Source organism: Punica granatum, chromosome 2 (assembly GCF_007655135.1).
Source record: "Punica granatum isolate Tunisia-2019 chromosome 2, ASM765513v2, whole genome shotgun sequence".
Lineage (NCBI taxonomy): Eukaryota > Viridiplantae > Streptophyta > Magnoliopsida > Myrtales > Lythraceae > Punica > Punica granatum.
This window is the reverse complement of record NC_045128.1, coordinates 35,319,741-35,345,842: the sequence shown is the minus strand read 5'-3', so window position 1 is coordinate 35,345,842 and position 26,102 is coordinate 35,319,741. Positions and strand designations below refer to the sequence as shown.

General features: G+C 41.5%; 5 protein-coding genes across 12 annotated transcripts; 1 reads left to right on the top strand and 4 right to left on the bottom strand.

Annotated features, from left to right (window-relative positions):
* Window positions 1-517: 517 nt before the first annotated feature.
* On the top strand, window positions 518-7,475 carry LOC116196530 (histone H2A-like). 7 transcript variants are annotated; one of them, XR_004154842.1, is made up of 7 exons: window positions 3,347-3,635; window positions 4,814-5,528; window positions 5,730-5,997; window positions 6,464-6,737; window positions 6,859-6,927; window positions 7,042-7,119; window positions 7,223-7,475. XR_004154842.1 is itself a non-coding variant. In XM_031526291.1 (3 exons), the coding sequence occupies exons 2-3, from the start codon at window positions 1,582-1,584 to the stop codon at window positions 2,468-2,470; spliced, it is 753 nt and encodes a 250-aa protein (XP_031382151.1). In that variant the 5' UTR covers window positions 518-675; window positions 1,403-1,581; the 3' UTR covers window positions 2,471-2,538. The 7 variants fall into 7 exon arrangements, 3 of the variants coding, with proteins under 3 accessions (XP_031382151.1, XP_031382149.1, XP_031382152.1); XR_004154841.1 differs by having other exon boundaries at window positions 6,829-6,927; XR_004154840.1 differs by having other exon boundaries at window positions 6,464-6,927.
* Window positions 7,476-7,555: 80 nt separating this feature from the next.
* LOC116196529 (putative pentatricopeptide repeat-containing protein At5g59900) lies at window positions 7,556-11,135 on the bottom strand. Its single transcript, XM_031526288.1, has one exon. It carries the CDS (start codon window positions 10,544-10,546, stop codon window positions 7,835-7,837), a length of 2,712 nt encoding a protein of 903 aa, XP_031382148.1. The 5' UTR covers window positions 10,547-11,135; the 3' UTR covers window positions 7,556-7,834.
* Window positions 11,136-11,408: 273 nt separating this feature from the next.
* On the bottom strand, window positions 11,409-16,095 carry LOC116196531 (DUF21 domain-containing protein At2g14520-like). 2 transcript variants are annotated; one of them, XM_031526294.1, is made up of 12 exons: window positions 15,275-16,095; window positions 14,289-14,365; window positions 14,123-14,206; window positions 13,641-13,754; window positions 13,466-13,552; window positions 13,019-13,158; window positions 12,833-12,920; window positions 12,495-12,568; window positions 12,273-12,400; window positions 11,907-12,178; window positions 11,675-11,754; window positions 11,409-11,609 (listed from the first exon to the last, which is right to left on the bottom strand). In XM_031526294.1, the coding sequence occupies exons 1-11, from the start codon at window positions 15,450-15,452 to the stop codon at window positions 11,710-11,712; spliced, it is 1,287 nt and encodes a 428-aa protein (XP_031382154.1). In that variant the 5' UTR covers window positions 15,453-16,095; the 3' UTR covers window positions 11,409-11,609; window positions 11,675-11,709. The 2 variants fall into 2 exon arrangements, with proteins under 2 accessions (XP_031382154.1, XP_031382153.1); XM_031526293.1 differs by having other exon boundaries at window positions 11,409-11,754; window positions 15,275-16,092.
* A 969-nt stretch (window positions 16,096-17,064) lies between these two features.
* LOC116194876 (branched-chain amino acid aminotransferase 2, chloroplastic-like) lies at window positions 17,065-21,527 on the bottom strand. The gene is made up of 10 exons (XM_031523783.1): window positions 21,409-21,527; window positions 19,992-20,186; window positions 19,644-19,824; window positions 19,244-19,420; window positions 18,613-18,747; window positions 18,414-18,509; window positions 18,116-18,232; window positions 17,881-17,979; window positions 17,619-17,731; window positions 17,065-17,358 (listed from the first exon to the last, which is right to left on the bottom strand). Exons 2-10 carry the CDS (start codon window positions 20,036-20,038, stop codon window positions 17,244-17,246), a joined length of 1,080 nt encoding a protein of 359 aa, XP_031379643.1. The 5' UTR covers window positions 20,039-20,186; window positions 21,409-21,527; the 3' UTR covers window positions 17,065-17,243.
* A 1,179-nt stretch (window positions 21,528-22,706) lies between these two features.
* LOC116197493 (pathogenesis-related protein 1-like) lies at window positions 22,707-24,401 on the bottom strand. Its single transcript, XM_031527653.1, has 2 exons — window positions 24,386-24,401; window positions 22,707-23,167 (listed from the first exon to the last, which is right to left on the bottom strand). Exons 1-2 carry the CDS (start codon window positions 24,399-24,401, stop codon window positions 22,707-22,709), a joined length of 477 nt encoding a protein of 158 aa, XP_031383513.1.
* Between the last annotated feature and the right edge of the window lie 1,701 nt (window positions 24,402-26,102).

Genomic DNA, 26,102 nt, shown 5'->3' with positions numbered 1-26,102 from the left:
AGATATGTTGGGAGAGCTATAATAAGATGAGAAAAATATGTGCAGCATATGATCTAAGGTTTTATAGACATCATAGGCCTTGGCTTCTTAGTTTTTTTCCCTTTTTTTTTTTTAAATAAGTGTTGATTTTCCCATTTCAATCAACCATACGTACAAGCAATGACCACTCGTCCAAGAACAAACAGATTGCGGACACTCATTGGAACCCAAGCCAAGTTTTAACGTATGATCTGATTTTTAACGGATGGATCAATTACTCACTCGAGGAATAAAAATGAATGGATCAATTAGATATTTGCACGTACGTACGTCTAGATGGATACATATGATTGAATCCTGTTTGGCTTGAAAAGATGATCGCGTCGCGCTAAGCCACAGAAGCGGTGGAGACTTGAGAATCGAATTGAAAGGTAAAGTACCTAAGTACCCCCACTCTTTGCCCCCATAATGACCAAAATACCCTTATCGGGAGAGTTAATTACCAAACCCGCCAGCAAAGGGTTAAGGAAACCTTGGAATATGACCGAATCGACCCTAATCTTCCCTCAATGAAAGTTCATCTATCTGAGTCTTCATCTCCGTCTCTGCTCTCTCTACCAATCACCCAGCATTACCGCAGAGCTCTCTCTGTCAACTCTTCGTAGCACAGTGGCTCGCCAATTTCATCTTCTTTAGGTAATCGCAGCTCCGACGAGTCTTGTTTCCGAGCTTGAATTTCTGTTTTCTTCTGGTTACTTTCATGGACAGCCCTGAATGCCTCGGCTTTTGGTATCAGTTGTTTCATTTATTGCATGTTCCTGCGCACAGCTCTCTGTCTGTTCAGGTGCTTGTATATGTGCTCTTCTTGAATGTGCCTGCTTTGCTCTGCAATGAAGTAGATCATCTTTTCATTTCTGTACTGGATGGGAGAAGTTTTTAGTTCTTAGAAATGCGTCTTTGTTTCGGTTCTAGCAGCCAATTGTTAAATTAGGCGACGGAAAAGCTCGATAATGAGGTTCGGTGCCACAGGGGAGCCTTGAAATGATTATTGAATATAAACTGGAACCCTTGGATAAATCTGTTGGATGCTTCCTAAATTCGGACGTCTGCTGGAAACCTGCTTTGCATTATAAGCTTGTCGCCCTACGATTAGTCTCGTCAGTAACTGACATCAAATGTGTCATAATGTGCTGTTATCGATCCCTCAGTGTATATTTTCTAATTTTGCTTGGATTGGAAAGAATTAAATGGCTGAAAACTTCTGCAGCACGTGTGAATGCGAGCCTTCCGATCTCTAAAAGTTGCATCGAGATGCCCAAATTAACATGAATTTAGATTTTTGGCTAAACTAGATAACATCATATACGGAAAGGATGTTATGCCCTTCAACTGGCGATCTGAGCCTTCTTTTTGCTTCATGCAGCTCTTATCTTCCAAGCCGTCATTCTTCGAATTTGCTGTTGCAAGTTTGGTAGCCTGCTTACAGTTGTTCCTTGATATGGGTTTCGGTTGGTAGCGCTCACTCCTTCTTAAGGAAGGGAATCTCATGCTTCTGCTTGTTTCCCTTTGGATGCGAACTCATGAATATTCTTGGCTGACTTTATGGCTGACCACAACTTTGTTGTCGGTCAAGAGTTCCCCGATGTGAAGGCCTTTAGAAATGCAATTAAAGAAGCTGCTATTGCACAACACTTTGAGCTCCGTATAATAAAAAGTGATCTGGTCCGATATTTTGCAAAGTGTGCGTCAGAAGGTTGTCCATGGCGGATCCGAGCCGTGAAGGTTCCCAATGCACCGACCTTCACGATAAGAAGCCTTGAAGGAACCCATACTTGCGAAAGAAATGCACAGAACGGGCACCACCAGGCTTCTGTGGATTGGATCGTTAGCTTTATAGAGGAACGCTTAAGGAGCAACATTAACTACAAGCCCAAAGATATTTTGCATGATATACATAAGCACTATGGGATCACTATACCGTATAAACAGGCTTGGCGTGCGAAAGAGAGGGGGCTCGCGGCAATTTATGGCTCTTTTGAAGAAGGTTATTGCTGGCTTCCAGCTGACTGTCAGCATATAAGGAGCGCCAATCCTGGAAGTGTTGCAGAAGTTTTTACAAGCAGTCCTCCAGAGAATCGGTTCGAAAGACTGTTCGTGTCATTCTATGCATCGATTTATGGTTTCTTAAATGGGTGTTTGCCCATTATCGGGCTTGGAGCAATCCCCCTTAAAAGCAAATATCTTGGCACATTGCTCTTGGCGACTTCATTTGATCCTGATGGTGGGTTGTTTCCCTTAGCTTTTGGTATTGTTGATGAAGAGAATGATGAGAGTTGGTGGTGGTTTTTGTCTGAGATACGTAAATCTTTTGAAGTGAATACCAGAAATATTCCTCCAATTATATTTTTATCTGACAGGCAAAAGGGGATCTGTGAAGCAGCGAGAAGAAAATTTCCAAAGTCATCCCATGCATTCTGTTTGCGGTATCTGAGTGAAACCCTTGCCAGAGAGTTTAAGAACCCAAGGCTAGCGCATTTTCTCCATAAAGCCGCATATGCTACCACGACAGTAGGTTTTAAGGAGAAGATGGCTGAGATAGAGGAGGTTTCCTCCGAAGCTTTCAAATGGCTGCAACAATATCCTCCTTCTAGCTGGGCACTAGTCTATTTCGAAGGGAAAAGGTTTGGTCAAATGTATTCGAACATTGAGGAGTTCAATAAATGGATCCTCAAGGCTCGGGAATTGCCAATCATTCAAGTGATTGAGCAGATCCACCACAAACTAATGGAGGAATTTCAGGATCGGCGCTTGAAAAGTAACTCTTGGTTCTCCATTCTCGCCCCATCAGCAGAGAAGAGAATGTTAGAGGCGATAGCTCATGCTTCTACTTATCAAGTCCTAAGATCTGATGAGGTGGAGTTCGAAGTTTTGTCACATGAAAGATCGAACATTGTCAACATTGATAGTCGCTCCTGTTCCTGTCGTGACTGGCAACTCTTTGGTATCCCATGCTCGCATGCTGTTGCTGCCATAACATCTTGCGGGAAGGATGTCTACGCTTTCACAGAGAAGTGCTTTACGGCTGCTAGTTACCGGGAGGCCTACGCGGAAGAGATACACCCAATTTCAGGAAGAATTCAGTCTGGAAAACCAAGGGATGGACCTGTTGACGATGAGAACATACTGGTCAGACCACCCAAGTCTCGAAGACCACCCGGACGACCCGAGAAGAAGCGGTTATGTGTAGAGGACTTAAATCGGGAGAAACACACAGTACACTGTAGCCGGTGTAACCAAACAGGCCACTATAAAACGACTTGCAAGGCTGAAATCATCAACGCTGATATTGAACAGTTTCAAGGTTTGACGTGAATCATTCTGTAACATTTGGTAGATCACCTAATGGCTTAGTTCAGTTCGTCATGTGTAGATAGTAGTCAATACTGGGTCTTGGGTGTAAATCAAAGGAATCTACTCTTAGTTAGAATGGGAATGAACGACGGTGTTGCACCTTCAAGTATGGATATGGTTCGATGTCATGCGACCCTCTTCTTGAATGAAGTCATCATGTGGAAAGTTGAGTTGCTATCAACTTTGGACGATGATGGTCAGAATTTTGCAGACCTTTGGTCTCAAGGATTGTTCGGTTGTTTGAGGTACAGATTTGATTAATTCCTTGACGATGCATTAGATGCTTGAAAAGAAAAAAAGAAATCATGAATTAATTATTAGTCCAGCCAGCTCAATGATGAACCTTTGAGTATGCCTTGCACTTGTTTAATGAATTATGTTGAATCAAAGTTCAGTTCGATTTTTATTTTGACATGGAAGGATTAAAAACATTTTTGTTTGATTAGTTCGGTTTTGCTCGATTTGGTTCCGAGAAAGCTTTCGATGGCCTGCATAGCACTGAACTGGAATTGACTGTTTCCCCCGTATACTTAGCTTCACATCTTCCCTTCCAAATGTATAATGTTGGGAATGCCATTGGAGCTCCCAATTCCTTTTTGTTTATCCTCTTTTAAGTCCACTCCTTCCCCGTAAAGTCCCAATGCCCTTCCTTCTTGTGGAAAAAAAATTGAATTGAATGGTTAAAAAATTTGAAAAAATAATTATTGTGTTGTTAACTTTTATTGTGTAATGAGTAGAGTTAAAATTTTAAAATTAAATTGTGAAATCAAACGGGCCATAAAGCACCCATCGAGTATACCAGAATGGAGCATGCTCCTGCCTTAATAAGCACTTCTCTCCCAGCATGTGACAGAGCTATCATTTGCCAGCCTCGTTCTGGATTCTCTCCTTCATTAAATGCAGCCAAATCATGTACTGTTGGAAAGTCTCTAGCTTCCAATGCAAAATGCTTATCATGAAATGGAGTGTTTTGAGATAAGTGGTGGCGAATTTACTCCAGACTGTGCCAATAACCTGGGAAGTAAAGATCTAAAAATATTCTGTAATGAATCTCTAATTGAATTATGAAATTTTCTACGGCTACTTGTAAAATTATTTGAGAGTGCTGTATAGATCACTTGGATTCCTTTAATTTTTTTTTTTGGGTACAAATGATGTACTTCCTTTGATCCAGTCTGTAAATCTATGTTTAGCTTTAGCTAAGACTTTATGCTTAGTTTAATCTTGTTCATGGGATGCGTTCTTCAACTCTCTGTTTAATGTAGTATGTAATATATGCCTTTCTGATGCTGCCTGCTTGTAAAAGAGATACCTCTGATAATGAACTAGGAATAAACTCGACTCACTTTTGTTATTGTCATTAGTTTTGCCTTATGGTTTTGGTAACTTTTCCAGATAATTGATGGGAGGTTGATTTTTGCAGAGCGCGCGAAGAAGCACGAGGGAGGGCCACAAAAAGATCACAAGTAGTATGTCTTTCTGCTAGATTTCTCGTCCCTTGAGATATGAGATGTAGCTTCTTTCATGCAAAGAAAAGAGGAAATTCATAACCCCTCGAGATCCGGTTAAGTTGTGGATGAAAGTGTAAATATGATGAATTTCGAGGGTGCAATACAACTACAAAGGAAGAATCAAGGGGCCAAAGGTGAAATTGGTCAAAAATTCAAACTGGTACTGGCACGCTATTGGTCCATTCTGAAAGCAGCGGATCGCGGCTAAAATCATTTTCAGCCGTCTATGAGATATCCATCCAACGGCCAGGATTCTTCCTCCGAGAACCCCGTCGAGGCATCGGCTCCTGATCTGAACGCCTGTCCCTCCATAAGAACTTGTTTGAATTTCCGGCACGAAATCAAATCGGAACCTATCTGTCTATCTAATCTAATCGAAATCCGAATTACAGTTCAACCCTCATTTGCTTGCCTGCTGCAATGGATACTCCGACCAAGGTGAAGGGAGCCGGAGGCAGAAGGGGAGGCGGTCCGAAGAAGAAGCCGATCTCTCGGTCTGTGAAGGCCGGCCTGCAGTTCCCAGTGGGAAGAATTGGGAGGTACTTGAAGAAGGGGAGGTACTCGGAGCGTGTCGGAACCGGAGCTCCGGTTTACCTCGCCGCCGTGCTGGAGTATTTGGCAGCTGAAGTGAGTTATCCCTCCGCCCCCCCGTTTGTTTCTCGGCTAGATACTATACGGGCTAATCCGTTGTCCATGGCTCGATTTGGATTAGTCATGTAAATGCTGTAAAAAAAAAAAAGAAAAAAAAGAGAGATGGCATTGCTTGAAGCTTCACATTGATGGATTGGATTGGCCTCTGCTAAAAAAAAAATTGGGGGAATTGTGCAGGTTCTGGAGTTGGCGGGGAACGCAGCTAGGGACAACAAGAAGAATAGGATTATTCCCCGGCATGTTCTGTTGGCGGTGAGGAACGATGAGGAGCTCGGGAAGCTGCTCCAGGGTGTTACCATTGCTCACGGTGGTGTCTTGCCCAACATTAACCCCGTGCTCTTGCCGAAGAAGACAGACAAGGCGACGAAGGAGCCCAAGTCTCCTTCCAAGGCTACAAAATCCCCCAAGAAGGCCTGATTGGTGCCTGACGCTCCTTTTGATTTAGTTAAGCTAAGCCTCTAGTGAGATCATGATTCGATGTCCACTTTGTATGTAATCCGGTGCTAGTTTCGTGCTGATTATGGGGGCACTAGTTGTGTTAGGATTTTTCGTAGGAGAAGATCAGAAGAAACCTCTTGTTTCTGCTTAATGTTCCCTGAGCTTTTCCAATCAGATATAGATAGTGGATTCAATGGTTAGATCTTACTTCCATGTGTTGCTTGCTGCCCTTCTCCCTCAATTTTTTGTTTTGAACTTCCCGTTTGAAACCATCGCCTCTATCTGCATTGGTGCCGATGCATTAATACTAATGGAGCTGGGACTGAAACTAGTAATGATTTGTAAGGATTCCATACTGCAACCAGCAGCAATATCATAAATGAATGACTTGAGTCTACTCTTTGACTGTTCAAGTAAGCATACATTATTTGCTGCCACTGTCATGGAAACTGAGGTCTCCACTCCATCTCCAGGTGAAGAAAATGGCGATAACAGTAAAAAGATGGCGGATGGCAGCAGATGAGATGAGGCTATACTAGAAGTGGCTCTGGAGAAGTTAGAAAGCAGTCCAGCCACTCTTCCTTCCTCAGGTTCCGCTGCTTGTAGAATTAGTTCGTACTTGCTTCTCCGGTTACCTTGTGAGGAACATGCAATCTCTGGGTGGAAGTAGCGGTCGTCTCCCCTTCAGGTTTCTTCTGTCCAGTTAGATGTCTGCTCGTGGCTCTGCTACCAAAGTGTTTGTTGGGGGTCAGCCCTCTTCCCTTTTTCTTCGCTTGAATTGTGTATTGATTTGATTTGTTACACGCCTGATCAAGCAATCTTCCTGATTCAATTCAAGCGGATACTTTTACGGTGTCCTGAGTTTCAGGGCTGTCGTACGACACGAATGAAACTGTCCCAAGGGATGCTTTCCAGCAGTTTGGTGATATTATAGAAGGTAAAACTAGAACAGGATGTCCCAAGTTTACTGAGATTTTGTTGGTTTTAACGATATCTGGTACCGCCATGCTAAATCTTCCTGAGCTAAGGTTATATGTGATCATGTAAGCAGAAAATCAAAGGCTACAAGTTCGTACGTTCCGATTCTGAAACTGCAGCTGCAGAAGCTCTGAAGGAAATGGATGGTCGAGTAAGACCAAAATCTGCATATGCATTCAAATTTGTTATTCCCGTCTTAAGTCTCGGGGAGACAGAAAAGTCATTCCAGATCTCCTTGTCCTGTTTCGTTGCAGTTATTGGAAGGGAGGAATATTCGCGTGCAGTATGCGCAGAAGCAGAATGGTTGACACCAATGAGGAGCTTAGACATCACATGATTCCAACATTGAGGGGTTACTTTAACGTTGTCATGCCGGTTTATTGCCTGCAGACTGCATTAAGAAAGTTCACTTTGGAGGCTTTGTAAGGATCAATCAAGTTATTGTAACTCGAAAGAACGAGTATTCTTCAAACACTTACTGGTAATGCAATTGGATTTCATGTCTCAGGAAAATGTCTCATAGCTTGTATATTGATGAAGATCGACATACGCACAATGCAGTAAGTACCAACAACATATCACATATCAAAGAAGGCTCAAAGACAGTGGAAGGATGTTTTATTTGACACTGATCACATATTGCAGTTACACCCCCCGAACTGTCTCGATCTTAATAAATTATTTTGACGAACACAAGCGGATGAATTCATCCCTTTGAAATTGGATACAAAATCTGTCTTCCAACTCTAATTTACAATGTCAAAACTACTGTACAGCAAAAAGAACCCAAAAATCAAAATCTTACCTCCACAAATTGAACTCCCATCTATCGGATTAAAAAAAAATGATAGAATCTTGTTAAAAGTTCAAGGAACTTTTGCCAAAGGTTGCAAGCCCTTCAAACTGTCAGAAGTTACCCGACTTTGTTTAATTCTCATTCTCGTCATCTCATCTCTCAATTCAATAGCCTTAGCAAGGTGCCCTGAGACACAGCATCCGTGAATCATAAAACTGTATGCGAGCATGTCAGGCTTTACACCTTTCCTAATCATACACTCCCACGACCTGATTGCTTCGAGGATATCTCCCCTCCTGCAGTACTCATAGATGAAAGTCGAGTACGTGACACAATCAGGAAAGATCCCATTTCCTGTCATCTCAAGAAGAATCTCCCAAGCCTCTTGAAGTCTACCTGATTTGCAGAAGCCTCTTATCAGCATGTTGTACGTTGCAGTGTTTGCTAAGAGGCCTTTAAGCATTGCCTTGTGAAGCTCTACTGCACTCTTCAAGTCTCCAATCTTCGTCAAGTGATCAAGGAAACAGCCATAGGTTACCTGATTCGGGAGATGACCACTTACCAGCATCTCCTTCAGAAGCACTTCAGCTTTATTGATAGATCCACTCTTGCACAAGCCATTTATCAGTGCAGTGTAAGTCACGGCATTCGGCAGAACTCCTTCATCGACCATCACATCCCAAAACCCTAATGCCTCCTTCAACTTTCCTGCTCTGCTATAATTATCAATCATGCTGGTGTACAGTACAATATCGGGGCTTATTCTGTGCTCATGCATCTCCTGTAGGAAACCGAACATGATCTTTGTACCGTTCTTTCTCAGAGTCGCATCAATAAGTACAGTGTAACAAATGAGGTCCATATTTACATCCCTTTCCACCATCTCCTGAGCAACCCTTACGGCTTCCGTCAACCTCCCTTCTCTGCAGAATCCATGGAGAAGGGCACTGTAACACATCTCATTTAACTTGTTATGTTTTTTGTGTAGGTTGTCCACAAACTCCTTGGCTTCGGTAACTCTACCCATCGAACAAAGGCCGCTTATTAAGGACCTGTAAGTGTATGTATCTGGTTTGAGGCCTCTCCTTATCATTTCTTCAAACAACTTGAAGGCTCTTACTATATCATGTGCTCTGCAATGTCCTTCAATCATGATATTGTAGGTTACATCATTTGGAACGACATTGCTTCCCACCATCTCATCAAACAGCTTGCACGCCTCAGATATCATATTTGAGCGATAAAGACCGAAGATAAGAGCATTGTAGGTATAAACATTCGGAGCAATGCCCTTTCCTGTCATTTCATGGTAAAGCCGAAAGGCTTTGTGCATTTCTCCTTCCTTGCATAACCCATCTATCAGTGCTGAATACGTCACTACAGTTGGAGTTAATCCTTTCTCATTCATCTGATGGAAAAAAGACTCAGCTTTGAGTAAATTCCGCAATCTGCAATGCCCATATATCAAAGAATTGTAAGAGTAAACAGTGGGCTTTATCCCTGCTTTGCCCATGGCTGAAAAAAATTGAATTGCAGCATCTAACTCCCCCTTCTTGCAGAAAAAATCGATTATAATTGTATAGGTAACATCATTTGGAACAAGTCCCGTCATTTCCATTTCCTTAAAAAGTGACATTGCTTCATCCCTCTTATCTATTCTACAAAGAGAATTAATCAGCGCATTGTAAACGAACAGGTTAGGTACTGCTCCACGCTTTCCCACTCTACTAACCAAATCAAAAGCATCAAGTTCCCTGCCGGTTTTTCTCAAGCCTTCCACAAGACCCGATAGAGCTGCTTCGCTCGGAACAAAACCCAATCCAAGCATCTCGTTCATTAGCTCCACTCCAAGCTCAAACTCTTCTGCCCTGCAATACCCAAGCAACAGCATGCAGAAAGTGACAACATCTGGTCTCAACCCCTTCTGACTCAGAGAGTTCTTTACCTGGATGGCATGCCCAACCCTCTGGGACCTGCATAGACCATTAATCAACACATTGTAAGTCACCACATTCAATTCACATTTGCTCTTCTCCATAAAACGGATTACTTCCTCAGCTCTAGTGAAATCCTTCATCTCACACAAACTCCGAACAACTGCTGTATAGGCAAAAACATCAGGCTGGAGGCCTAAATTTAGCATATGGTCAAACAACTCCACAGCCTTGTGGAATTGCCGAGCCCTTGCCAATCCGTTCAAGAGCCCACTTAGAGTCCTCGTTTCTGGTAACAAATCAGATTCCTCCGTCATTAGCTTAAAGATCAAAACAGCATCTAATGCTCTCCCATTCTGCACGCAACTCTGAATCACCAAATCAAAACCCAAGCTTAACGAGAACCCACATTTTCTGTACCAATACAGAAGCTCCTCGAATACTTCCTTCGGGCTTAGATCGCGAAATAGCAAAGTTTGCAGGAGGGAGGAAGCAGGCCAGAAGAGATTGCTCTGGACCAGGGCGTGGATGAGGATGCAAAAGGACGCCGTGGAGTGGTTGAAGTTCTTGTGCAGCCCGAGGAAATTGAAGAACCTGAGGGCTAACCTGGAGTCCTCCAGGGTTTCGACCAGGACCTTCTCGACGTGGTGCGGCCTCAGGGAGGCAGTGATGAAGGGGTTGTTGAAGGCGGAGCTCCAGCTGTGCTTTCCTCGGACGATGTTCCGGAGGAGGGACACGAACTGAGCGTCGCTCTGCTCGTCGTCGGGGAAGATCTTCCCGCATATTGTCCTTAATTGAGGTTGGTACTTGGAGCTCAGAGGGAGCTTCTGAGAGCGTGTGAGCTTCATTTTAGTACTGCGAGATGAAATGGTCAGCTGGAAGCCATGGGAGATGCCACTGAGAAATGTTTTGGATGAAAAATCTGAGCTTTGGAGCCCTGCTTGGGTATAGTAGAAAAAACATGGGTCACGTCATTTCGTCCCGAATATCCCGATAATGAAATGCAAGTACTTTTGTTGATCACTCATTATAGTCCACCGAGTCCCAAATCAAATTTACTTTATAATCATTGACGAACCTAAATGAGCTTGAACTGAAGCCTGAACTCGAGTCGAGCCCAAGCTTTTCTACTGCACTTGGCTCGTTGGCTAAGCCTTGCCTGGCCGAGACGTTCAATTTATTGAACTAGCCGAGCTCGAACTCAGATGTTCAACCTCAAGCCCAAACTCGAGCTCATAAGCACATTGATGAGCCAAGCTTGAGCCTCATACATTCAGGCTCTACACGGGTCGTTCACACCCCTATTCCAAACCATCAACACATCGATCTCTTCATGCCCAAAGGCAACTTATAGCTTCGTAACAAACTCTCGAAACTTTGTGAACTCCTACAGCTTCTCCTTTCCATTATGCATCATCTAAAATATTAATGCCTCCCAAAAAAGGAATCCATTGACGCTCTCCCAATTCGCAGTGTGTATGCAGATACTTATGATGTTCCGATTTTTTCTGTTGAGAATATGCATATGACAACTACCAGCCCCCAAGAAGCCAAAACCTCTTAACAAGAAGAAATCTCAGAGTAATGTAGCATATGCAGTTACAGCCACCTTCTCCCGAGCTCCTCAGGAGGCGATAATTTCTTTTCAAACTATTGAAGCATCCAACGTTCCAAACAACAACAGATTTCTTCATACCCAGAGGCAACATATAGCTTCAAAACGGAATTGAGATAAAAGAATGTACAACTTCATGATGAACTAGAGTTTCTCCTCCATATTATGTATCACCTCAGTGTCAGCATTACACGGAATACCTATACACTATTACTCTCGATCGAACAAAGAAATGTTACTGAAACCTGAACTTTCCGTTTGATTTCAACTGCGATAGATCCTCCCTTCAGTTTCAACTGCAACATTCAGGTGTCACTAAAAGTATCAAAAGGACTAAACGGATTCAAGTAAACATGCCTACCCATTCTGCATTATCATTCGTGCACACGGTCAATGTCATGAGTATTCATCATGATGATCCGTCTCATCGAAGATCTCCTCCTGTCAAACAAAAAGATTGTGATAGTGAGGTCACCACCCCATAGTGATTAGGTTTTGAATGCTGAACCCGCATCCCAATTCCAATGACTAACACGACTTTAGCAGGATGAAATGACTTTGGAAAAGTATATGCCTGGCGAGGTGTGTCGTACCTGCAACAGCTCTTCAATGACATCTTCCATTGTTATTATGCCAACGGCTTCCTCTTCTTCAGGAAGTTTCGGAAGGGGTTTCCCATCTATCTCCAGGATATCTGCGTACATGTAATTTGTCCACTTCTTGCTCCTTGGAGTATTTCCGCGATCCGCGTTGTTCCCACCAGTCGGGAAGCTCTTCCACTTTTGGAGTGATCTCTTCGTCTTTAATATCTTCTCATGTAATGGCCTCTCACCATCAACATCTACTTTCACATCTCTCACTGTACCTATACTCCCAATCGAACCAATGAGAAAACTATGCTCAGGAAAACAGAATTTAAAAGGTTCACCACCTATGTACTATAGAGAACATGAACCTACTGTCATTATTGCTGTTGTTAGCAGAATTCTCCTGTGTCTTACTAGACTGCCTTACAACAACAGCCATGTGGCTGTGCCCTTTCTGAAACTCATTCAGTATGTCATACAGAGGCATCGTCTCTGGAACTCTATAACAACATCAAACAATCAAATAAATGAAACAGCAATTTCTTGATTGCTATAAACAGCAGTAAGGAAGCATTTTCTTCAACGAAAACAGACCTTGGGATCCTCCGGATGGTGACATTTTTCACCGGTACTTCATCTTCAGGATGGACGGTTAACAAATTCTTTACCTGAGACAACAGCAATGGGAAATTGGCATTCTAGAAAGCATCACTTGCATATTATACAGAAACATGGGAAGCTAACATCACGGCTAACAGGGGCACAAGAATTTGAATAGTGTAAAAGTGATTAAACCCGAAGCAGTAACATAGTAGTGTTGCTTACATAGAGCATGCGATAGGAATAGAAGATTCGTATGGATCAACTAGAATAGAAGTCACATAGGGATAATCAAAAAGTAGAACTGAGATACTAGCATTTAAATAGCGCACCAGAACCAATCCAATGATGTTAGTAGACTGCTCATAGTATACTGGGACCCTGCTGTGCCCCTTCTCCAAAATCGTGTTCAACAACTCCCTGCATATATGGAATAGTACTTTAAGCACAAACCTAAATAAAAAGCTACAATACAAGTTCTAAACAAATCAATGGCATCATAAGATTTATTTATGGACCTATCGAGCTTGGCATTGATATCAATAGCAAAAGTATCTGATATAGGAGTCATGGCATCACTTGCTGTTTTCTCTGTGAGTTCAAGTGCTCCGGCAATAATTGTTGTCTCATCATGTGTCAGCTCTCCACCTTTTCCAGCCTGCAAAAGTAAAATTCTATCAATGGTCTAAAGCTATGCAATCAATAGACTTTAATATAGTAATGAAGAAAGAGCAATGCATGTTGCTGCCATCAGAACAAACTTCATCAATGACTAATAAATTGCAGTGATGAGGTGCTGTATACTGAAGTTTTGAAATTTGAAGGCATGCTAGGTATCTTATCAAAGTCTTCAAGGTATCATAACAATGGGTATAATCATCAGGTCCAATTAAACTATCACAATAAAATATTTCTGTCGTCATTGCTTTTATAAGAGACAGAAAATAGCAATAGAACAAACCTACCTCATTACCATGCAAGTTCACAAGTGTCTTCAGCTCAGCTCTGCGAAAGAGAGCTACATGTCCATGGCCCAGTAAAAAGTCCAGGAGCTGATAATTACAAGTAATCAAATAACATTTAAGAACCAAACTGATCAACCTAAACCAGGAATTCTGTAGAAAGGCGAACGAGGATAACCTTGCTTATTGGATATGCAACAGGAAAGCAGATCCAAACAAGAACACGGACCACTGGAGCCATAGTAGCGCCAATAGCCAAACCATACCGTGAGCAAACGGATTGTGGAATTATCTGTCCAGAAAAACAGATATCAATTTCTAAATGCAAACCCAGAAATGATATCTGATTTTTTTTCAGAAATAACATAAATAGTTAAGGCTGTTTTTTCAAACAAGATCCATTATAAATAGGGTCAATCATGCATAGCATCATGGACTATTGGGATGTGTGGGACAAAATATGTTTCAACCAATACTGCCAATATATCAGAAGGATTGGTTGTCCATGCAGAAAGATGTACAGGACAGTCAATCCACTAGCATATACCCCTGCCAGCAAATCTCTGCACATGTCCAACTAATTTCATCCATATCATCAAACTTCAGCACTAAGCTATTCCTAAGGAGGATGAAATGACATAAGAAGAAATAGGTACCCACCTCCCCAAAGAGAAGTATCAATGTCACGGATATCAAAATAGCCCCCCATGCAATCACCAAACTGTCAAGAAATATGGGGAGTGCCTGATGGGAATGGAAAGAAAGCCAAGGACAGTTAGCATCTTTTAAGCACACAGCTTCAAATATGAAACGGGATGAAATTTACCTCCATGGCAGCAGCATTGCATATTAGAAGGGTGCAGAGCAACAAGTGCTGATTCTTGACAACAGGCAGTATCTTAGCTGCCACATACAATACAAACAATCAATGTGGCTGACACGTACAGAGATTTTCATGCACCGGCAAAAGGAAGACCACGTAAAGGCCAAAAGGACTTTGAACAGACTAAAGAAGCTATCTCTAACGTACATGTTACTGCAGGAAAATGACATAAGGTCAAGTTTTAACCACATCAATCAAACCACCAGGAAAGGGGGTACATATACAAACTGAGCATCCTCAAAACCCCTCCCCCCCTTCTTTTATTTAGACAAGTGCTCTAAATTACACGAGAATACGGGCATTCAGCAGTGGTCCAACAAGCAGGCAAAAACTTTTCTTTTCCCCCCATATGTTCATGCCAAAATGGAATTTATATTTCTACCAAAATCTAGAATTCCTGCAACTTTATTTCCCCATGTTAGATTCTTCCTCTACTACACGGAGCTGTTCCACACTGTCATCCTAATTTGTACAACTCTCTCATGCAGTATGCGGTGTTCAGTTCAGAAAGAATACTGGCCGAAAAGACCGGAAAAAGAAAATGATGAACAGGAACCCAGAATTTCTGTTCACACATACGAGCTGCTTATGCCAGTTTGGATTCAAGATGAAGCTTCATTAAACTATATCCTAACCAAAAACTAGGGCCCGAATTAAAAATTCCAACGATCCCACCCTTCGAAAAATTAAATCATAGCTCTTCCTGATGTTTCCCTTTCAAGACATTGATCCATTTACGGAACTAAATCACGGGATTAAACGGTAAACAAACAGTGCCCTGCTCAAAAGGAATAATCTAATCAATCATTCAAAAAGGCCCCAACAGGCAGTTAAGCAAAAAGAAACTTTGCCTATCAAATTTAACTAAATTAAGCGACTCAGCGTGATTAATCAATTTAACATGTAACGAATAGATTCATTTCCCGCACCCGCGTATTTGCGATCTCTGGGAGTGCCCGACTTCGCAAGGACTTCGAGATCGACGAGGCTCAGCGACATGAGCCCTAGGGTTAGTCCAGACATCATGCCCGCGAACATTACCAGCAGGACGATGATCAGAATGTGTATGAAGAAGTTCGTCTCGCAGCAGCTGTACTGCACGGCCATTTAGAAAGTTCCTCTCGATTCCCCTCTTCCTCTTCGTCCCGTCAGTGCAAAGCCCTACTCCACACTCGGCTCCTAGCTCAACAATCAGATGAGCACAACCCCAACGGTTCACCTCCTCAAACCTCAAATCAGAGCCCCCGGCAGCAAAGCAATTGGAGGGAAGAAGAAGGATGGAACAAAGCAGCCCGAAATCCCCAACTCAGCTCAAACCGCCTGAGCCACCGAAAGGACGTTCGTCAGGGAAGCTTTTGTCGAAGCCGAACGCCGACCATAGTGCGGAGCAGAATCCACCAGAAGGGATATCACCAATCAAATCACAGACGACACAGCTAATCAGTCTAATATCATTTATTTATTTAGTCGGAATTGTATTATCGGCCCTGCCGCTGGCAATGGGGCCCCCCGGGGCTCTCCCTCCCTGTTAACGCCTGTACGTACTGACAATGAATGGATGAGAGAGAGAGAGAGAAGATGGTGAGGTGGTGCGGTGGTGGTGGTGACCCGTCAGGTGGTGGGCCTTTATACGTACATTTGCGTCGAAAGTACGTATATACGTAGAGGAGAAGGCGAGCACCGAGCTTCGTATGAGTGCAGGCTATGGCGGAAGGAAGACAGAGGGAGAGAGGGGAGAAGAAAGGGCGTATTTCCCGGCGGTCTTAAAGGCCGGAAGAGTGGGGGCACCGGTCAGCTTCTGGCGTCGGTGACACGTGGAATGGCGGGAAGGGGACGTATGTGGCTGAGGTGGGGCCCACAGCAGCTTCCCGACGCCATTTATTATTATACGACGACTAGGGCTGCTTCACTAAGCTCGCACTGCGTTGTAATTTTATACCCTTTTTTATCATTTAAGTTCGGTCACATTAACTCCAAATCAGTCCGATATGAAAGATCCAATTGCTTGTTTGTTTATCCTTTCTACGTATTTTAATTCGATTACTTAAGCAATACGGTCGTCACTAAATTGGCACTAATGTCAATGAGATAACTTATCGTTATGGACCACTATCTATTTAATAAAATAATCGATGATAATTGGTCGAATCTATGTGGCTCATTTCTATAATGATGATTATGAAACAATTTATACGTACGCGTTTTCATGCTAATTCTCCGCAGCCTGTGGATTTTCTATTTTGCGTGCAGTATGACATTACACGAGCCTTTACGTGCTAACATATTTATATACTGGGAGGCAAAAAAGGGTGATGAATACGCCTAACAATCCACTCTATTCTCGGCCGTTGGATTCGGCAAACGGCATTCTCATAATGGAATGATTGCCGGCAAACTTTCGCATCATATAGTTCCAAAATATGTGCTTATACCTTTTTTCTTTTTATATGTCTACCCTAAATATAATCGTAAGATCGAATGTCTTGAGAATAATAAGTACGAGTTTAGAGATATATGTTCGTTACGATGTAGATGTAGGTATGATATGCAGAAATTCTAGAATTCTGTGAACTACTGTTACTGCTAAACCTGGGTAAATCGGTCTAGAATTACGCTATCTTCGTCGTGCTCGTGCTCTAACCATTGAGCGGAGGAGGTTCGGCCATTTCTTCCGACATCCACATTTTACATGATAATGAAATAAAGTATGGAACCGGAAAAAAGAAAAAAGGAAAATGGTTTGCATTGGACTGCAGAGAACCTTTTGTGGATATGCTATGGCTAGTGATCTGTATCGAACTATCACCTTATTAGTTGGAACGATACCAAACCACAATATCGGGGAAACCCGGCGATGACAACAGTACAGATGACATTTTTGAAAGACATCAGCAAATCCTAAATGACATCTACCATCCAACCCATTTTGTCTTCGATCCGACCCGTTTGGATGCCTGTCAGAGTTTCATAGAGCTTATGACACACGGTCTCTCCCTGTTCTTTGTATTCAACCCTGCCATTATTAGAAATGAAAGTTGTTGAGATACATTACATTCTATGATATCTGAATGAGGGAAGAAGATCTATCATGATAAGTGCTTGATATTAGACTCGACATGCTGTCACCAAACAATTTTGTCCCAGAAAGAAAGAAAGAAAGAAAAGAAAGACGCCTCGTGATATTGTTTCATTCACCAAAACCCGGAACTTGCTGCGTTTCGATCACTTCAGTGAAAATCATTTTCACGGAAGTTGCTTTGCAAAGTTTTGTACCTTTTGCCCTGATGAGTCACGCTACCAACAGGAGTAACCACAACTGCTGTTCCTGTGCAGAAAACTTCATCAGCATCCAGCAGCTCCTCCACGGGAACAAGCCGCTCCTCGACCTGTCAAGATTTGTTCGAAGCACAAGACCGCGTGACTAGGGGCGGGAAAGATGAACTATTTTCCAATTCGGAAGATAAAGCTCTGAAATACAGCATTGGAGAAATAATTTTGCGTTTTATGCGCTTGATATGCCGAGAGATTTGATCACCTTGTAACCGAGCGCGAGAGCAATCTCAATTATGCTTTTCCTTGTGATTCCAGGAAGAATTGTTCCGCAAGTAATTTGCGGAGTCGAGATCACATCACCCTACATGATATCAGGGTGACGTCAAAATCCGAAGTTTATAAAGGAGACATATTATACTATAAACATCCGCTCTAGGAGATAAAATTTTCACATGTATACAAACAGATACCAGAAATGCTCCACTGAATTTATGTACCTTAACTGCGAAGATATTGCATGCTGAAACCTCCTCGACGTATTTCCCCATTGCAGCATCCAGGAATAACACATCTGAGAACCCCTGAGCCTTTGCCCGAGCTTGCGCACTGAGAACCTGCGATAATTTTAGGTACATAGCTAATGTTATTTCCTGAAATAATAAGGAGCTGTTCGATAACTTCTAGAATTAATGTGATCACTTCTATATTCTGATTCTTTGGTTTCAGGATTGAGCAGAGCAGCATAACCTATAGACAAGCAAAATCTTCTCGCAAATAATGAACATATTTGTTTACCGGTGAGTAGTTGGCCACAGTCTTGATGCCTCCGGTCCCACCAGGAGAAGCGCGGCGATGCTTATCCTCGACAAGAAGGTTCATAGGTTTTCGACCCTACAAGATTGAAGTAGAAAATTTATCTTGCCTGCTATTATCTGTTTGTGAAATTCACTGCAACTGAAATAAGAAGAGATGCAATGATGACGATCTTTATCACCTTATTGTAGTAATCCCCGACAGGGGAGGCGAACACTAGGAACATGTACTCAGGTGAGGGCCCTAAGCCCAGAGCAGCTCCCATCCCCATCAGCAGTGGCCTAACATACAATGATCCTTTTCCCATTGGCGGCACCTGAATTTCCATCTCATAAGAATCATATACGGATAGTTTCAACAAAATAGCTTAGAAGCATAACGGTACATCTGCAAAGTTGTACTAATCTCTTGTTTTCCTTTTCTTGAAACGAGCTCGCCTATCACACTAAATATACGGAAAACTTGTGTTCTAATTTCCAAACAATGTGAAAGGAATAGGAAATAGAAGACACTGCAGGATACTGAATTTTTTATTTTTTATTTTATCGGTAAAAGGATAACAATTTCTATTCAAAAGGCGCCGAGAAGGTGCAAACACAGGATACCGAATGTTTTATTGAGTTACATTGCAGCATGGTTCTATTTCTTCATCTTTTTGAATGAAAAATGGGATCAAACAACTATTGCGTTAATTTTCATGTTTTCCGAGATAAGTAGAACGGAAAATCGCAAAGTTTTTCAACAATGAAGACGGATCAGAATCTCACAGAAGGTTTATCTATAGAGCTCACAGAAGAGTTTATGTATTATACCCAGCGCTTATTGGCGAGGACAGTTTGCTTCACAGCATCAACGAATTTACCAATGGAAGGCGAAGGCATGCAGAGCCTCTCAGCCCCTGCCTTCATACGAAGTGCATTCTGGTCCGGGCGGAAAAGCTGAATCTTCCCGTCTTCCTTCCTGTATGCCTTCAACCCCTCAAACAGGCCCTTACAACAAACGCCATTACATAGCAATCTCAGATTCAAAGTGCTTGCAGTAAAGAGTGTCACTGAACCCGCCAAAGAAAGGGAAAATGCAGGATTTTTCATAAGTAGAGCAATGCTAAAAACACACACTAATGCTCACATGGTCCGCGCCTGTATAAAAATGTATATTCATGTTAAACTCGGGATCCGATAAATGATTAGATCTGGGGATGGTTTCTTGTACCTGTCCATAGTTGACAAGAGTGGAACAAGGGCTGAGTTGAATGTTTCCATAGGGAATGATGCTTCCTTCATCGAAATTCTCCCCAATGGAGCACTTCATGACATACATGAAATCGGTTTCGGTCATGGAGAACCCAAGCTCGTCCCAGTTCACATCAGCATACTTCTCACTACTGCAATTGCTGCATTTTCACAAAAACAAAATGACAAATGGCAGAATGAAGCATCAAAAAAGCACCTAGGAGCGGCTTAACGCGATATATATCATAACAACACCATGAACCAAGAACAGTTCCGGGTACTCAGTGTGTTTTGGCTACAAAGTTCAGTTTTCGGAAGTGGCTTTTACTTATCAATGGTGGTCCCATCAGGAGTTGATTGAGCAGAGGGAGCCATGGTAGCAAATGCTTGGAGCGAACTCCTACTCTTCGAGACCAACAACAAAGAAATGCTAATGCTTTAAAGTTTTCCGAGGCTTTCGGCTTAAATAGAGCAATGTATGAAAGCACAGGGATTCTTCTCCACGCACGACTTCACTCTGGACCTACACAAACAACACATACATATATATTAAAGTACCGGATGCTGGACAGATAAGAGAGAAAATATCATATACAAATACATATTTTGTTAAGGCATCAGATGCTGGACAAATGAGACAGATTAATACATATACATGTGGATCTCCCATATACATACAACAGAACTCCATGCTAGACACACCTGAGATGTATCTGGTCTGCTCTTCTGATGAATGTCAAACATGCAAAAAAGTTAGAACTGCCACTTTTCTTCTTGGATAGCAACCTAACAAGTTGCTTTTTTTCTCATTGATACATGTAATATTTCATATATACTATGTACTCTATTTCCTTTTGAATCGGCAATCCGACAAGAACCCATTATATGCGTCGCCCCTCACACTGATAGTATTCACTAACCCCGCGCTTAGTTTGAAAGCCATATGTACTTTGATGGGGATGTTATCCTATATGCCCGTAATTACCAACGAATGGCAAGTGTGCTATCCTCGTGTTAAAACGAGTCTTTCGCGATATTTTTGTTCTTCTTCCAAGTAAGCCCGAATAACATATCTGGGCAATGTACTTTACAATCCACAGTCCAGGACTAATAGGGGCATACCAACCCAGCTCCTGTCATCTACTGCCTAGGTAATGGCTGAATTAAATGTTTTAACCTAACATTATAGTGGGAAACGAGGAAAAAACCGGACTTAATTAATTAGCAAATCGTGTCAGATGCAGATAGACACATATTATTTGGAAGATTCTTCATGTTATTAAGAAAAAAACACATGCAATGGTCCTATTTGGACGACTTGACTTTCCGATCTCTACAAATAAACATTTCACTGTCACCACCACATGTACTGTTCTACCGGCTAATGTTATGGACCCATTAGCAGCCAGAGACGCTGACAATGGGAACACAATCTTGTGTAAAGCCAATGTTTGTTAATATAAATTTGCTCACTCGTGCCCGACTCACCAAACGTCTGTTAATTGCTATATGGTTGGTACATGTTTCCTACGACTTTCGCCTCGATATAAGTGTATGGAAGACAGTGTCCTAACACACGAAGAATAATCTTTTCGTTCTGTGTACCGTGCAATTTCATGGCATCTCTATTGAAAACGGCAGAGAAAGCATTAGATTAAACTACTAAACCAAGTCAACCACAGATAATGTTCGTTATTTATTGATCCATATATTTTCTTTAATTTTTTTTGCGGAAAATCACGTACCGTTCATCGGCAATGCCCCGTCGCCAGAAGCCCCACTCCGCGGGTGGCTGGTCGGAAAGCGGCAGGCCCTTCAATGTCAAAAGAGAGATCCAGGCCACAACGCCTTATACACTCCTCGTCAAGAGGATTCTTTTAACCTTTTTTTAAGTAGAGAGAAATGACCATTACTTTATTCGGTCGAATTGGACCGATTCAACTCTCTGTATGTAACCTATTTATTCGCAAAGAGACCAGCTAGCTATGGAGTTCTATCAATGGCAATCCTGACGACTAAATTTCAGATTGCGCCAAATCGAAAATCGGAGAAAATTTTAAATGAACCCACCTCATAATGATGTGGTGAGAAAAAACCAATAAGCTTGCTTCAATTAAGAAATATCACCACAATTAATCGATTAACACTTCATTTATTACAATTTAATTAGTATTTCCTCACGTCACGTGGCGAGGTAAATCACCGAATAATCTCTCCGAAAATCGTGACAGCTAGCATTACACACAACACTTGATGACATAAATTTCGCGAACCGGGGGGTTACGGTCATTAAATTTAAATTTCCCCGTGGGACATTGCCAAGTTATATAGGAAGTAGGTCAAGATTCCATGCATGTTTTGAGTATTATGTATCCAACAACCAACGTAGAATATCTTACTAACTTGAGGAAGAAACTAATTAAGAATGCCACATATATACATTCCATATATAGCATCTGAATATGGAAACGTGAATCATGGATTTACCTGTCAATGAACTGGACCATCCCGATCTAGAGACGCATAGTATACAGTACCTTATCGATACAGTTGCCGTAAGAACTAAATCAAGAGCCAATATTCAGTACTGTTAGCCTACTTCAGTTGATTTTATGATGAGAGAGGGCTCTCGTATTTGATGAGAGATTATCAAACACGAGTATTGATTGTATGAGGAGATAACCCTTTTTTTTTCCGGTAGATGAGGAAATATAACATTAATTCACACGAAGTGAGTTGATGGGCAGTATTGGACACGCCGTATGCGCCAACAATTAGCGATTCAAAACTCATGCATTATGCTGATAATTGTTCCGCCAAGCGCACTCTTTTGGAGATGTTGGATCGGTTCAAAACACGTACCTATAGATATGTTCTCAGCTTATTTCATTTGAAAAAAATACAAGATGAGCCGGTTATAGTTATTACACCACTCACATTGATATGTTTTCCCGATCCATTGTTTGTATTACTGTGACTTATGGACTGTCGATAAGGCCTACCTAGGCATTCAAAAGCTTTGTCTTATTCGAATGAAATTTCATCAGTACGGTTTTTGCCCTATGATGTTGCCCGGAGGGTCGTAGTTGCAAGAGATGAACGCTCCCCCCGTCTTGCACTTCACCTTACCACAACCAACCCGAAGCGAATTACGCCATACCACCTGAGTGTAATGGCCGCACATCTTGCCAGGAGCGCAAGTGTTGGAATTGTAATTGTAGAACGGCTTCTCGTCTACCCAGAGCTTCACTGCTTCTATGCCCGACATGTCCCAACTGCCCCAGGCGAGGTTCTCCCCATAGGGTCCACCAGAGTGGATCATATCGCAGTCTCCGGCTCGCTTGTGGGCATAGCTCGGGGCGTAGGATGCAAGCTTCGCATCCCATGCTATCGGGCCGACGCCAACTTGTTTACGGGCGGCATTGTGGGCGTTAACATAGTCCTGCGGTGAGTTTTGGGCTTGTGAGGGTAATGTTAGAGCTAGACAAATGAGGGAAGCAAGTACTATAGGAATTAGCTTGGAGGAACCCATTTTTCTTTTCTTTTTTTTTCTTTTTTTGGGATGAAATTTGTTCGATCCTTGCAAGTGATTTTATAATGTTGGAATTTTGTACAATCTGCGAAATTATGTATTGAAATTGAAGGCAGATAGTATATAATCTTCATTAGCTTGCCCAATTTGGAATTAGCATTGTTATCACAGGGGAATAGGTAACGCTTTAATCTTTAGAGCAATTATGTGGCTTCTCGAGTATAAGGATATATTGGGCATTGTTAATTATGCCCGGTAGCACAACACTGACGTTAGATCGCTCACAGGATCAAGTGGGCACTTGAGCTTCAAACTAATTGCACTATAAAATAGAATAATTAACTCTTAAAAATGTGATTCAACAATGTACTTTTTATTATTTATAGTATTCAGAAAATATTTGTTTCCTTAATAATTTTGTGATAGGCAAGCTGACTAAATCTTTAAATAGCTTAACAGAAAAGAGAGAAATTGAGATCTAAGTATTCCATTTGCGGATTATTATGCTCTCAAAATATTACCAACATGACTATCAAGAATAAGTTCAAGCTGTTTGATACTTGTTCCCTTTAAATAATATCTCGAGTTTGAGTCTTATAAATGAAGAAAATCCTTAATTGGGAGAATTTTATCTCTTAGTGAGCGTACCCTGCTCGAACTGAATTAGTCGGGGTCCGTTGAGTTCCGCATATAATGGTAAACACCGAAAAAATATTACCAACGTGGGTTGGTTCAGATTTTCGATGCTAGTTCCCTTAAGCAATATCTCGAGTTCGAGTCTTGTGAATCGAGAAAATACATATCCTAAGAGTTTTACTCCTTTGACCCATTGAACTTTCAGATATCATGGTGCATAACGAAAATGTTCATCTATTGATGCAATGGGGCTTTTAGGCCACCCAGATGAAGTTTATGAAAAGCCCAGAAGATCGATAACAAGGCCTGATGGGCCTGACCTCGCATGAAACGAAGCCCTAGAAAGATCTTATTACTTGGCCCAATCATCTCCACTAAGTGACTGTCGCCCACAATACAAATACATGGAAAGGTTTGAAACTTGAAGCTACTCGTAACGTTAGGCCGACACGTGTCTAGGAATGATGGGGCATGATTTGTTGGAAGAAACAAAGATACTTTAGGGCACTAAAGAGATACCACTTTAATTAAGACATACGAACGGAGAATCAAACCTTTCCAAAGATTCATGATTAAAAAGTCTTTTTGCTAATGTTTCTTTTGAGAGAGGGTGACAACTCACTCCCATATATCGATGAGACAGCCACCTTCGTATAATTTCCAGGAAATTTTACCATCCATTACATGAACAATTCATGATGGTCATGTGATTGTTGGATCAATGTGAAGTCCGCCCCTAAGTTGTTAGATCAACGGCAATTGATATCTCATGAACTGTTCATGACATGGATGGTGACATTGCTCTTTGATTTCCACGACCAGACAAAAAGCCTCGTATCTTTTTTTATATTCTACTTATTTTATTTTGCTGGGAAAATGATGATATGATCAAATGCCCAGTTGTCACCCGTTACCTCATTCCCCTTTTAGCTCATGTTTTCCGGCCAGCAATCAACACTCCCTTTGACTTTTCTTAGCTCCTCCACTAATTGGTATTAGCAATGCAGAAATCATTCTATCGCCGCATGGCTTACTCCCGATTTGAAATTAATAAATTTTAGATTCAATTATTATTGTTGTTCAATAGAATTTATTGTGTCCTCCCTTTTTTTTAACATTACGTAATCCTACTACATTCATGTCTCTTATTACCACAAAAGAATATCATAAGATCAAAATAGGAAAAAAAAAATTAACAGGGGGGGTTTTATATTTGTAAAAAGGGGTACTAGACTGTCGAAATATTTTTAATATTTGCTCTGTGGTCAGTGATAATTTCTTTCTTTTATTAAACTATCCATTCCATTCATATAAGATAAGTAAAAATATGGACATACAAAGAGTCTTATCTTAATATAGAGACAAGACAACACTAGACAATAAAACATATATAAGACTGCTCGACCGCGATATATGGCAACAGAAGACACAATAGCGGCATGTAGCACTCATTGCGGGCGGCATGTACCACGTCTAGTTGCGTTTGGCGAGAGCCATATACACCTTCGATGTGTTGTTTGCAAGACTGCATCCCAATCGTAAAATTGGTGAATGGTAATAAATAAGAGGCAGAGAGGATTTTCTTCTCTTTTTTTTCTCAGATATTCTGTTTGTTTGTGTGTTTTTGAGAGGGAATTGATTCATAATCATGCATGGACCCAGAAGCCATCATGCAGGGGTGTCTCGGCCCCGCACCGGATTAAGATGGATCAGAATTTTCCGTCATCGGATGCTGACAACATTGACATATTTGTCAGATTCATGTCCCAAATTTGTATATGATTGGGTTTCCCATTCGATGTGATTTTAATTTAAGCAACGTCCAATCCTTTGCTTATCTATTTATTTATGGAATTCAATTCTCAATCAAACAAAGTCTAAACCACTCTTGTCATTATTTTATTTTGTTGGAATTTAACTTTGATTTAAAACAAAATGTTCTTCAGTTATATGGGACCCCATCGAGGGAAGAAATTCCATGAGCTGCTCCAATCAAGGACACATATTGCATATTGGTCGTACCATATACAAATCTAAATAGGTAGTAATTTCTAATTCCTTGTAGGATTAAATAATATGAGAGAGAAACAATAAAATCATCTGCATTCTCAAACTGAGATATGCGCAACCTTTGGACATATCATCAAAGAAAATTTTGAGGTACTTATTAGAGAATCGCACCAATTATTGCGCAGGTCCCCAGCCATATAAAAGTGCTCTTTATTGAATTGTTAGGGAGGGAAAGATTAATTGCCTTTCCAAGCAAACAAA

Coding starts and splice junctions, on each gene's coding strand:
- LOC116196531 (XM_031526294.1), bottom strand. CDS start 15,452: ATGGCCGTGCAGTACAGCTGCTGCGAGACGAACTTCTTCATACACATT. Junction 13,159..13,465: donor TGAACTTGCATGGTAATGAG/GTAGGTTTGTTC, acceptor TTACTTTTGCAG/GCTGGAAAAGGTGGAGAGCT. Junction 12,921..13,018: donor ATCAATGCCAAGCTCGATAG/GTCCATAAATAA, acceptor CCATATATGCAG/GGAGTTGTTGAACACGATTT.
- LOC116196530 (XM_031526289.1), top strand. CDS start 2,566: ATGGCTGAGATAGAGGAGGTTTCCTCCGAAGCTTTCAAATGGCTGCAA.
- LOC116196529 (XM_031526288.1), bottom strand. CDS start 10,546: ATGAAGCTCACACGCTCTCAGAAGCTCCCTCTGAGCTCCAAGTACCAA.
- LOC116194876 (XM_031523783.1), bottom strand. CDS start 20,038: ATGGCTCCCTCTGCTCAATCAACTCCTGATGGGACCACCATTGATAA. Junction 19,825..19,991: donor GATGGGACCACCATTGATAA/GTAAAAGCCACT, acceptor GTGAAAATGCAG/CAATTGCAGTAGTGAGAAGT. Junction 17,732..17,880: donor CTCTCGCGCTCGGTTACAAG/GTGATCAAATCT, acceptor AAATCTTGACAG/GTCGAGGAGCGGCTTGTTCC.